This window comes from Acanthisitta chloris, unplaced genomic scaffold (genome assembly GCF_000695815.1).
Source record: "Acanthisitta chloris isolate BGI_N310 unplaced genomic scaffold, ASM69581v1 scaffold4076, whole genome shotgun sequence".
Taxonomy (NCBI): domain Eukaryota; kingdom Metazoa; phylum Chordata; class Aves; order Passeriformes; family Acanthisittidae; genus Acanthisitta; species Acanthisitta chloris.
This window is the reverse complement of record NW_008678540.1, coordinates 2,792-16,299: the sequence shown is the minus strand read 5'-3', so window position 1 is coordinate 16,299 and position 13,508 is coordinate 2,792. Positions and strand designations below refer to the sequence as shown.

At 34.7% G+C, this 13,508-nt stretch overlaps 1 protein-coding gene across 1 annotated transcript in view; it reads left to right on the top strand.

The window, feature by feature from the left end:
- Window positions 1-11,826, top strand: part of LOC103804300 (centlein-like) — a gene marked incomplete at its 5' end in the record, with an annotated part of 62,621 nt that extends 50,795 nt beyond the window's left edge. Inside the window, one exon of the mRNA XM_009076907.1 lies at window positions 11,641-11,826. Coding sequence (XP_009075155.1) covers window positions 11,641-11,826 — 186 coding nt within the window. The remainder of the gene's footprint in view (window positions 1-11,640) is intronic.
- Between the last annotated feature and the right edge of the window lie 1,682 nt (window positions 11,827-13,508).

Sequence of the window (13,508 nt, the reverse complement as noted above, 5' to 3'; positions counted from 1 at the left end):
GAAAAGTGAAGGAAAGGCATTCTGATAGAAAGTCATTTCAATTAAAAATCTGTGGGTGCTGCACTTAGTTGAAAATGCAAATTTTACAAGCTGTGTCACCAAAAGACAAATTTAACATTGTCAGAAGGAAAGCTAAGCCGTAGGAGACCTAAATTTACATTGTTTCTTTAAGAAAGCCTGTACTGAGATTGAGGTAGTATATGATGATTTACAGTCTGAAGACTTGTACTTTGCATAGTTACTCTGGAAAAGTTAAAGTATGTTTTCAATGAACATAATTTTGATAAGAGGGCAGTATGTATAGTTTAGAGTGCCTTTTTTTGCAGCCCACTGTCATATATGTTATTGTGTACAGCTCAAAATGTACCTGCTTGTTCTTGTAAATTCCTGCAAATATTATGATTTTTATTTTGTGCACCTATTTTTGTGTCAGGAATAATAAAATTTTAGTCTAATTTCTATTATTTAGCTGCTACTTTGTGATATTTGTGATGCTCTTCATAAACAAGAGTTAAAAACTGCTTTATATATACAAATATGTATTTTCCTATTTACATATACTCGTTGTGTATCTCTAGACTTGTCTTTACTCTGGCAGCTTTTGTCGTAGGCATCCTGTGTAGGGTATTCAGTTTATATATGTCAGATCCTCAAGGGCCATGGCTTTTGCCAGATGAAGCACTTTTGATTTTGAGGCTGATGAAACACAGCACTGTTATTGATCTGTGCATGACACAGCCAGTCTCTCTGCTGGCAGAGTGTAGCAACATTTATCCAGGAATTTGTGAAATGTCACTCGGATCATGTTCATAAGGTAAACTGTGCAAAAACCAGGATCCAAGCTGAGAATCCATGAGGAATTGGACGTGACTCTGTTATTCCTTCGTCCTATCTTCTGGGTCAGCCAAGTGGTATTTGTTAAAACAATGTCTGTGTTTTGTATTATGTGTTGAAGAAAGTATGATTATCTCTAGGAACACCCTGTACACTATAGTCATACTCCTGTTTTTCTCAGTTTTTTAGGTCACTTGGGAGAACAAGATTTTAAGTCTGTGAAAGTGATGCAAGCATTACAAGTCTAAAATTTCTGGTTTTTTTTTAACAAAATGATGATTCCTATACAGCTGCAAGCAAGAAACTCTGCTTACATTTTTTAGAGATCTTTAACTTTTCTTGCTTCACTTTGGCTGTAGAGATGTGTGGCAGTTCAAGTTTATCATTAAGATCTCATTAAGCAATAGTTGTCAGAAAGGGTGTGTGACTTTCTACAGATTAAACCATCAAAATACTGATATTTACATGCTTGCTTTCATTATAAATTTTGATTGAAAAAGGCATCACATTTTTGCTAGTACCAAAACCATGTCATGTAAAAAAATATTTAAAACTAAGGTATATAATAAAGAAGCAAATGTCCATGTACTATTTATCTATTTGTAAAGGATCAAATGTCACTTTTTTAGACATTTTTACAGGTAGCATTTTGGCAATAGAATCACTGTTACCTGCAAATGGATGTTGCACCTTCTCATTAAAAAAAATTGTTTTGAAGAATAAAAAAGACATAAAAGCAATTCTTAATTTTCATTTTCTCTTTCTAAACTGGTTGTAAATGTAACAATTTTAAAGTTAGACATGAAGCAAAAAAAATATATTTGCAATATTTTTCAATTTTAAACATTGAAATCTTCAGAAAAGTAGAGATTTGGTTTAAAAATCAGTTATTTGTTAAGGCAAGAAGAAACAGGTTTTATTGAAGTGTAAGTTTTGAATTTGGCTGTCTTGTGATTTTTTTTTCCGAATATAACAATGATTTTCTTTTATTTCTCTGAGATAATTTCTGCATTTTGAATCCCACAGGACAAAATAAATATTTAATTGAAATATCGTATGTGAACAGAAATGTTCTTAGTATCTACTTTCTCAAATGTTTTCCTACATTTCTACAGAAAAATACAATAAAACTAGAGGAAAAAAGTTGTCCATCATAAAAAACTATTTGCATACAAGATGCATTTATTTTGCATGTTGTCTCTCCCTTTACAAGATCAACATACGTAAGATGCAATCTCAATAAGTTGTGGAAAAAGTAAAAATTGCAGTTGGTTGGATTGTATTCTTTTCATTTGGTTGGTTGGTTTTCATTTTGGTTTTGTGGATTTTGTTTTGGCTTGTGGAAACGTGTGTTTATTTTTCAAAGGTCCACAGGGTGGACAAATCAAAGTGTCTGGTTCTTAGGAACATGAGGATGGTACTTCATAGCATGAAGGCCACCAGCTTCTACTGCTCTTCATAGCAGAACTGTTGCCAGCTTATCAGGCATCATTTCTTACAGAGAATTTCACAGAGGACATTTGTTTTGTTACTTAGCAGTGTTAACGTACTCTGTGCTATATTGTTTCTTCTTTTGGGTACCACACGTGAAATAAACATGTTGGAAGAAAGAAACGAGAATCCTAGTAAGTTTTGAACACACTATGAGAAAAGGTCGAAGATTTGTAATTAGTTAAACTACTTGACATTGGAATAGGTTGCCCAGGGAGGTAGTGGAGTCACCATCCCTGGGAGTGTTGTAAGAGACGTCTGTATCTGGCACTCGTAGATGGGGTTTAGGGGTCACAGCAGAGTGGCAGGTTAATGGTTAGACTTGATCTTAGAGGTCTCCTCCAGCCTTGATCATTCTATGATTCTGTGAAATCTATAAAATAACATTTTTCTAGGCATAAAGGAATAGGAGTCAAGAACTAAGTAATCATCAACAACAGAGGAAAGAAAAGTGTTACAACTAAAACTACTTCTGAGACAGAGAACTACACCTGAGATTCCATTTTAAAATGTTTATCTACAGCATTCCCTCTTTGGGATTTTTCTAATTATTCTCTGCCTTAGACCACCTCCCCCCATGGCTGCAGACAATGAGGGCTGGTTCACAGGATTCTATGACATCCCTGCTGAAGTCAGACACTAAGGAAAACGTTTTGTGGTTTTGATGCCACGTTGGTTTGTCTGAAGTGCCTGAACCTCATGGAAGCTGTTACTGCTAGAGGAGGTAGAAGAATATTTATTATTCCTTTCTAATGCTTTGAACCATCTCATTTGCTCTCCTAAAGTTTAATTGGGAATTAGTGAGATAATCATGGACTATTCCCATGGCTTGTGTCATGTTCAGGTTTATTTTGCATCACTCCGTGCTGCTTTTTGCTGCCTTCAGTTCCTTTCCAGCAGTGGAGGCCGTATGACTAGCCATAGCATGTCTCACAAGATTAACAGGCAGTGGAAAAGGCTTTACTCTTTGGCGGCTGAACTGCGCACAGTTTTCTGTTCATTTGTTGATTGAAGGGTGGTCCTGTGGTCTTTAGGGCACTGTGTACACCAAAGAGAAATGTGTGATTTTATCTATACTCTCTATAGTCTATACTGTCTTGGTGAAGCAAGAAGAAGAGTATGAGGGAGGTGTTAAGGTACTGCAGCTATAGGTCTAGTTCAGTCTGGAATGTAGAATTGCAGGAATTAGGTACAAATACAGTGTTGTCCTCAAACTATTCATGTATGTGAAAATAATTAATTGCCCGAGTCATAATATTGATGATACTCATTATAAAGTGAAAGTATATTTCATTTTATACATTCAACTGAAAACATGGCTTTTTCCTCTTCAGCTATTTAATATGTAATGTAAAGAGTATTTTACCCTAAACTGTTCATTTACGCCTGTAATTTTAGCAGAGGATCCAATAATAACATAAATTGCAAATTAAAGATAAGACAGTGGGGTTTCATTTACAAGAATCCAGGGATGAATTACCACTTTAATTTATATGCAGTACATTGTAGTGGTAATTTTTAAATGCAGTTCATGATTTTGAAAAATATTCCTCTCTTTGCATCCTCCCCACAATCTCTGTCATCAGCTTTCTCATACCCCTCAGAAGTGTCAAGCAATATGTCTTTATTTTCTTATACAAAGATGTAAATAATAAATATTTATATAGTATCACCTTTATGTGACTAGAAAAATTCCAGGTGCTTAACTTTTTTTTTCCAAAATCTTTGTTGTTTTTTTTCTCGATTTGTTCTGCTCTATGAGAACACAGAACTTATCAATTACTTAAGTTTGTTAATGCAGTTTATATTTTGCTTTTAGACATCTGTCTACATTTTAAAAAAATAAAGTCTAAGGACATTTTTTTCAGCTTCTGTTGGTATCAGAAGCAGTTGCAAATGAGATGTTTAAATAATTGTATAAAGCATAGAGCTATCTTTGTAAATTTGTTCCTTGAATATTGCAACCCACTTCTGAGAATACCTATAACCTACATACATTTTAGTCATTTTTGCCTTAAAATTCTGACAACGCTTGTATATTTTAGTCATGTTTTCTGTAAGTAGAAAGAGAATGGTCTTTAACAGTTGGAAAGTTGAGATTTAAGCAAAGGAAAATAATATATAAGGAGGAGTATGGGAGTTGGAACAGCTTCCCCTACAAGCACAGATTTCCTGCCCACTTATGTTTGAGATGCAGAAATATTTCAGTAGAAAATGGTTCACTCTCTAAAACAGATGGAAATGAGGAGAGTTTAAATTAATATTTCACCATTCTTTCAGCTTTTTGTTTCTTTTTTGCTTATGTATTCTTTTAAAAATAACTTTAATTTTTAAAGATATAAAGCTGTATGCTTTGGAACTAAGTGGGTAAATCAAAAGAAAGTTTAAAAACAGTCTTTAAAATAGCATTTTCTTTTTGGTTTCTCTCTATTTTATGTGAGCTATATGGAAAACAGATGGAAGCATTATTAATTTTTTCCCCCAATGAGTTTTAGTGCAGCATATTTGTATGTGTTATCTGAAACATATGAATACTTAGTATTGCTGCTGTTAAATTCGTAATGAGTTGTAGGGATTGTGAAATTCCCTGACTGGCTCTCATGCAAGTAGTTCATTTGCAGTGCTTAGATGTGTTAAGATTAAGCAGGGGGAATATGGCAAGCACTATCCCTGACCCTAGCTGAAAAATTCAAATTTCTAGCTTTATGAGTTTGCCCCAACTCTCATGTTTGGTGAAAATCAGATAAATACAGTGTGGTCCTGAAAAAATCATGCAGTAAAACCTGGTCCTAACTACAAAAGATTGCACGGATTCCATGCCTTACATTGAAAATTCCCTAGTAAGTACAAATCCATGGAAATCTTGGGGCAAATTTTATGCACCAATTGGAAGTCTTTGCTTGTTTATATGATGCTTATTGTGCACGGGCATGTTACGTGTTGGAATACCCAAGGTAACTAGTATTTATTTCAATAGCAATGGTGGGTACATGAAAACACCGGGTTTTGGACCAAGTGTTGTCAATTGTCTCTGGTTATATTTTCATTTTTGACTTATTTGTGGTAAAACATTTTAATGTACTGTGTTCTGCCCAGTACGTATTAATGCTTCAAATAAGTTAAACTCAATATTTAAGATACAGTATAATATACTGCAATACTGAATATATTTTCATTTTTAAGAAATTTTTTTTTTAGTTCGGTAATTTTTTGCCTGAAAATCTTAAGACCTTCTGAGCACTGGTCTGGACATGTCTGTGTTTGCATGTCCACATTGGAAACTCAGTCACTACAAAAATTAAATCACGTAGTTGTGATCATATAATTGATCATAATGAAACTACTTATATAAATAATGTTAAAGACATAGCTAACAGTCCTTATATTCCTTTGAAATTTGGAAGGACAGATGGAGTGCTGCATCTGCTTTAGGATGAAAGCAAAATAGTGTTCTTACTATGTACAGAAACTAGGCATGGGATATGGCAATATTTACTTGCACAGTGACATGAAACAAAAGTGATAGAAAATGAAGGATAAAATAGAATTGCTGCTGGTCAAAACCTTTATCTTTAACTTGTTATCATTACACAGATCCCAGGTTTCAGAAGCATTTTAGTTTATGTTATTACAAAGGGTTTTTTTATTTTCTGTAATTTATTTGAAAAATCATTGGTTGCACATTGTGCAATTCTATAGTCATCAGGCTTGTCTGTTGTTTACAGAAGCAGATGATTTCTTGGAGAATTGGGCCCAGAATATATTACTCCATTTATACATGAGTGTTGTGTGTTTCTCTGTGTTCTGGTCTTGTTCTATGTGATTATATTATTATTATTGTTGTTGTTGTTGTTGTTGTTTGTTGTTTATTATTATTATTATTATTATTGTTGTTGTTGTTATTGTTATTGTTTTTATTATTTTTATTATTGTTATTATTGTTATTGTTATTAACAAAAAGAAAAAGTCAAAATTGAAAATGTACCTATCTGGACTTATTTTATTGATTTTCTTTTTTGAGTATTCCATAAATTGGCATAGCCAGATGTTGCAATGTTAGGCTTTTATAACTTGCAGAATAAATTTACCTGTAAATTAACTACGAAATAGCCAAATTAAAAATACAAATAAACCCCTTGTTTATGAAGTGCTGTGCACTAAACAGCCCGTTATAAGTGATGATTGATCAGTACTAGGACATGGTTAAGAAGACACTCAAAGTTTTTGATAGGAATTTTAGTTAGTGATTGCAACTGCTTCCCCAATAAATAGCTGAATTTATAATCTATATGTGTGAAAGGCCCATTCTATAGATAACAGCAATGCAAATATTGCTTTTATAAAGCAGATGAACTGCAATTGTGTTACCATGATGTTATCAGTAGGACAAATATGTTTTTTCTAAAGTAAAATACTCGAGATTAGAAATATACCTCTTGTCTGCAGGCTGATGTCCATATTTCTCTTCTGGGAACTAATTTAAACACTTCATGAGAGATTGACATTTTCAGTGCCTTAAACATCCTTAAAAGCTGCTTTGTTCATTGCAAACCATATTTAGTATGACCTCATAATAATGTAGCACACCTCAAGTGTCATGCTTGTCTTTACTGTGCACTTTGGAGCGGTGTTCATCTATACTAGACAACTGCACTTCAAGGAAAGATTTTTTTTTTTTGCCGTGATAGGCAATTAGCAGTAATTAGGAAGATTCACTTCAGTAAGATGTCAACATGAGATTGTTTAAAAAAGTTGAATGTCAGTGGCTTTAAAAGTGGGTTCTTTTCCCTGACACACAGGTATGGCATGTGAAACATGAAATGTTAATTTAACTTTTCTGCTTATTATTCATGCACAATATTATTTTGTCATTCAGATACTACACTGACAGAGTGCAAAGGGTGTTAAAATAGTGCTGCTAGAATAAAAAGAGGATTAATCTACCATTGGCCAATTAGCCAAAGGGTACTTAGTGGTCTCTAAAGGCTACTGAAGTCTAACAACTAGCTAAAGCACTGGCAAAAAGTCCTCTATATTACCTTCATTTGTTTGACATTTTGTGAAATAGTCAGCTCCTGATAACTGCATTTGGCTGAAAAAGAAATTACAACTAAGTGATCCAGTAGATTTTACTAAAATTTCAACAGAATAAATGGGAAATAATTTTTACATTTTTGAAATTTGTCTTGCTTTGGGGGGTCTTTGTTTCTATTTAGGGATAGGATATTAAGTCACCAAAGACTTCTGTTTGATATTTTGTCTTCATGTCTAGAATACTAAGTAATCTGCCACTTACAGCACTTGCATGAAAAGCACTTTCATTGAGGACCTGGAGTTATTTGCCTTTTCTCTATATGATCCCACTAAATAGGCAGCACAGTTGGCTTTTTAGTCCGGTATTTTCATATTTTTCAGATAGCTACATGCCATCTTTATTTTAGGTTTTTGGTGGGTTTTTTTCTGTGACCTATCAGACAGAGGCAGGTTTTTATTCGAGAGAACAAAAATGGGTTGAGATGAGTGGGATTGATGCAAGAAATTGTAAATAGGTTTGTCATTACGTTATATAACATTTGACAGTGTGGGTAAAGTGATAAATGCCTAACACTGTGCCTGCAAGTATGTTTTGAAAAGTTCTTTGGTGGTTTATGTGTGCAACAAGTACTGCTCATTTTTGTGTATTTTTCATGATCAAGATAAAACTCTAAGAAAATAGTGTTTTATTTAAAACTTTCATACAAGCAGTGTTAAATTTAAAAATAGAACTTGGTAGAGGAGATATGCATATAGCAAATCTATTTTATTACCTACTGTAGCAAAGTTTCTTAGAGAAAAAAAAAGAAGTGTGTCAACTTCAGGTTTCTTACAGACATTGCAATGTTTTCATGTGACAGGCTTTTAGTATGAGAAGCTTCATAGCAAACAGGATTTTTACACATCTGAGAATATTAACTGCAATTGAATTATTAAATGAGGAGGAAAATAAGGTTATGTCATTGCTTAAAAAGGTTTTCAAGAATACCTGACTTACATCCTATTTTATAATTTTGCCTAGAAATATTTCCTGTATACTATATTTTGCTAATATGTATGTATAGGATCACGTAACACCAGGGACGGTGCAGTATCAGCCACTACCAAGAGAAATTTAATTTTCATACATGCCAGTGGCAGTAGGAGGGCGACTGCTGTAAACTGAGCTTAAAGCTCCTCACGGGGTGGTTGTGATGTCAAGGAGCAATAGACCATTCCAGGAGCTTCCTACATTGATCCATTGGGCCTTCCACATAGCTGTCTTTGTGAGCAAAAGGCTTATGGTAAAATGCATTGCTGTGTCACTGAAAGTTTGACACTGACTGCATAGAAACTGAGATTTCGTCACTTACTCCTTTGTGAACAGCAGAACAGTGTCATGGGTATATGAGGAGCAAGGAGATTAAGATAGATGGATGTTAAAATATTGAACTTGCAAACATCTGTTAAGCCAAAACACTCTGGAGGAGGTGCAGCAAACAAAGGCCGCTACATTGTAGAGGAATAGTGGTAGCCTGCCTTTATCAACATCTGGTCTAGTTGGTGTTTAAGATTCTACCTTTCATCCTGGTGACCTCTTCCCCTGCAGTAAATTCTTTTTACCCTGTCACTCAGGATTTGCGTGCATGGTAGCACACACACAAAACTTCTGCTGTGTCTAAAAAAGAAAAAAGAACAAAAGACTTGACCTAAAACATAGCAACTGGTGAGGAACAGTAGGGTAATGAACTTGCTGCTTAAGTACGTAAATGCAAGGAATATCTTTTTGGAATAAATATCCTTCTGGGGCAGAGGGGCTGTTTTTCACTTCCCATATAGGTTTATATAGGATTTTCACATAGTCTTTCAATATGTTGCAAATAGAACAGTACTGCAATAGAATTATCAGTTCTGTAACATTTACGTTGCCTATGTGAGTGCTAAAAGACAACCTTCTTGATATATCTGATTGCAATTGCATGTCTGTCTGCTTTTGCAAGTTTGGCGTGTTTATCTTGTGCATCATATAACTACTTTCAGTTCATCCCTGTAGTTCTGATTCTGTTTCCGAATTTATATAGATTCTTATTTTAAAGTATTTTTTTCTACCTCCTTAAGTAAATTCTATAACCAGATAGCACTGTCCTCTTTAGCACCTGTCCCATCAAGGCCCTTTCTTTTTCAATAAATTTTCTATAATTTTTGAAAACGTGGCCAGTGTAATCCAGACATTTTAGATCTGATGCATATTGGCGGCAGCAGTAGCCTATGAAACTTCTAAGAGTCACAAGCTATCTTGGGTAGATACAGGGGCATTTCTAATTTTAAACAGAGTTATTGATCTAGCTATGATTTTTTTTCTTTTCTTTTTATGAATAATTTATTATAGAGACAGTGAATCATGAAATTCTGCATGCAGAAATATTGGTTACACTAGACAAATTAACATAGTCCTTATATTTTTCTATACTACGTCTTTCTGTACTACTACTGGTTTTGCTTATTGAAGTTGCCTTCATTTTGTCTTTTACTCTGAGAATGTATTAATTATGAGAATAATATATCAGATTAAGGAATAGTCAATTAGAAAATACATTAACACAATTTATCTCTTGTTCGATAATGACAGCAGACGAAGCAGGGAATGGAAAGATTAACCCCTTTACTAAGAACAGTACTTACCTCAGAAACATATGTAAAATGCCCATTGACTTTAATAAGTGCACTTAATGAATTTGAAATAAATACTGTAGGAATTTTAACTTTAAATACAGGGTACGTTTTCTTGTACCCATGATATTTTTTAAAGCTAATGCAAAATCTACAAGTAGTCTCTTATTCATAATGGGAATAAAGATGACTGTAAGTAGTTTCTCTTGTATTTGGATATATGTGTGGTCTTCAGATTAACGGTATGGGAGTGTATGTATGTATTAACACATATACATTAAAAGCTTTTTCAAACAACATCTCATTTTTGAGTTAAGCAATAAAATGCTTGGAAATAGAATGCTATCTTCAGCTTTCACCATTTTTTTTTTCTATACAAGCATAGAATTGGGCTAATGTGTGCATCATTTTGAGCTATAGTATATTCTCTGGTGTCTTACCAGGATTCTTCACAAAGGATGAGGGTGTTTTGTCACTTTGAGAGATTTAAATACCATTTTGTACACTTATTCCTTATGTTAAACTACTGTATCACAGTCTTATTTGGAACAGTAAGATAGTACTGTAGTTACACTTTTAAGAAGAGGAGTTGTTAGGCCATTGGTGGCTTTTGGCAGACTACAGGTTTGTGTTAACCACTAGCATGGAGGTTATGTCAGTTCCCCCCTTTGCAGAACATTCAATGTAATTTAAATTAAAACAATTATTTAAAACATTACCTCTATAAGGAGTATCATGAAATATATTGGTACAAAGATTGAATAAGTCTTGTTGGTTGTCAGTCAAGTGCAACAAGATGGAGAGTTTGTTTGCATGATATTTATTTGAACTAAATCCCTAACAAGGCTTGTCTGCTAATTGGACTTAGCATTTATGTTGCTAAATGAGAAGCATTTTGGCTGCAGTATAGGGTGGTAAGACCTACCCAGTGGAATAAACAACAAACATCTGTTATCCTGTCCTGCTCCAGCTTGTCTTTTACCACTTAAGTACTTCAGCCCCAGAGTCAAGGTTATGGAATATGTGGTTCTCTGGCTATGGTGCATATACGTGAAAGGGAAGAAATAACACATGAGTAAAGACCAGCCAACCAGAAGATATTTAGTGCAGCTGGTCCACTTTGCTTTAACCTCTACAAGCCCTACAAATATCAAAACAAAAGCCAAGAGAAGGGTGTATGTTTTATAGCAGTTGTCAACACAGCAATTCAAGTGAGCTTACAGTGGTCACCATTAAAACTGATTTGACATTTAACCACCTTTAATACACATGGGTGTTTGAGACACCTTGGTATTTCTTGATGTTCTGTGTAGAAATAATTCCTGAATCCCAGAAAGGCTCTAGGTAAACAGAGTAACTACTGTTACAGTTTTGTATAATTTTTGCCTGCCACAGAAAAAATAGCAATGTATTCAGTCAAATCTGAATTTTCTTGCCTTTAAAAAAGAATGCTTGTTTTTCATGTTAGTTAGTGTCTCTTTCCTGCCGGAAACTAACAGTTATGCACTATAATTGCAGATAGTATGCACTGTTATATTCCTTTTCAATTCTGAATTGGACAAGCATCTCATGTGATCAAGCAAAAATACTTCTAGGATGAAATTGTGATTGTATTTTCTCTTTGTAAAACAGGTGTTGACCTCCAACCTGGCCAAGTGGCAACAGGAGAAGGAAGATTTACAAGGAAAATTAAAGTTGAGAGAACATCTGTCTCAAACTGCTGGCAAGAATGAAGCCACACCAGCTCCTTCAAAAAACATTGATTTAGAGATGAAACAGCTGCAGTGCAAACTAAAGGTGACAGAACAGATTATCTAGCATGGAGGATAATTTGTATGTACAGTAGTTCAGAACTGGGTCAAGCAGACATACACTCATACACCTATTATTTATAAATCTTAGCCAATGATTAGCAACTTAGGTGTTAGCCTTTGATGGTAAGTAGAAATGCAGTCAGAAGCAGGAGAACTGAAAGTTACAATTAAAACAATTTTTGCAGATCAAATAGGCCAGACAGGGAGTCTTGCTGGGGTTTCACATAATGATTAAATAGACCTTGTTGGAAGGTGCTGCAGAATTGCTTCAATGATAGTTGTGTTGATTCCTTTCTTCCTTTAAGAGGGAGATAAGCAATAGCTATCTGTGAAAGGGGAGCAAAGAATTTGAGCTGATGGGGCAACTTATGTTATGCTACCTATATGTCAGTACTGGTTTTGTCTTCAAAGAGACACTTTTTTAAAATTTGTGCTTTTGTAGATTAGCTGGTAGGAAAATACCAACTTGTTGATGAATTACTTTTTCAGTATCCAGTGAGTCTGTTGTATGTGAATGATGTAGATATCGGACTGTGAAACCTGAAAGCTTTCTCAGCAGGTGGCCTGGCTCAACATATTAATTCTTCTCACTGGAGGAAATACATGTGCAACAGAATCTCTTAAAGTTGTTTTTTCCCATCATTTTCTGTTTAATAGCAGAGGAAAGAGAAAAGGTCAAAATGGTACACTTCTTGCTGCTGGAAGAAACAGCACACTATCTGCCAAAGGATCAGCTAGAGGAAAAGCCTGTATTACATGAGCAGCCTAGCTGGCTCTGAGTACTAGATTAGCTGTGCTAGGGCACGAGATGTGGGTAGTGCTCAGCCCTCTTAGCTGTTGATAGTAATCATGGTATTACACATCTTGGCTATAGCACTGGATGCATACCATCTAAATTCAGGGATTAGTAAAGGTAGGTCACGTTGATAAAGAGATGAGGGCAGCGGGGAGTAGCCATGAAAAGGCACATAAATTGATCACATTAATTATGAGAAAGGGATCTTGAAACCATACACACCGAATTCTTGAGTGTTGTTTTTAGATTTAGGATTGACTAATCTGCTTCTGTTGCTGGTAAGTGGTAATTTCTGTTAATTAGGGTTGTACCTTTTAGATGAGTATCTTCATTATCCAGAAACCTAATAGTCAATTGCTCTTTGCAGGTAAGAAAAATTTAAAAACATGGGTTTATTTTTTTTGAATAGTCTAAGAGTAACATCCATGCTAGAAGCCTACTTTATTGTGTGCTACATGCGAGCAGCAAAATAAATTGCTGAAAAAGTAAAGATTTTTTGTTTCTGCAGCTAAGGTAACATTTAGCAAGCATATATAAATCTGATGTTAAAAATACTAACATGACTTTTAATTCCTTCTTAAAGATACATTAGGTTTTTAATGAAAAAAAAACCATGTATGCAAAATTACATTGAGGATAAAGTTACTCTGCAACCCCAAATCCAAAGTAGTATTGTAAATTCACTAGTTTCTGAGCTGGATGAGAGTTTTGACTATGAGGGCCTCAAAACGGGACTTGCCAGACTAGTGAAGGGGGCTTTAAAGTAGATCTGTTGTGAGAGGGCACCTATCCATCCCAGTCCTGCCAGTTGGATTTCAATATCTGTAGTGGATGCCTAGAAAAGCGCAACGGCATTGGAGATACTCCACCCAGTATGTTGGCTTCATCTG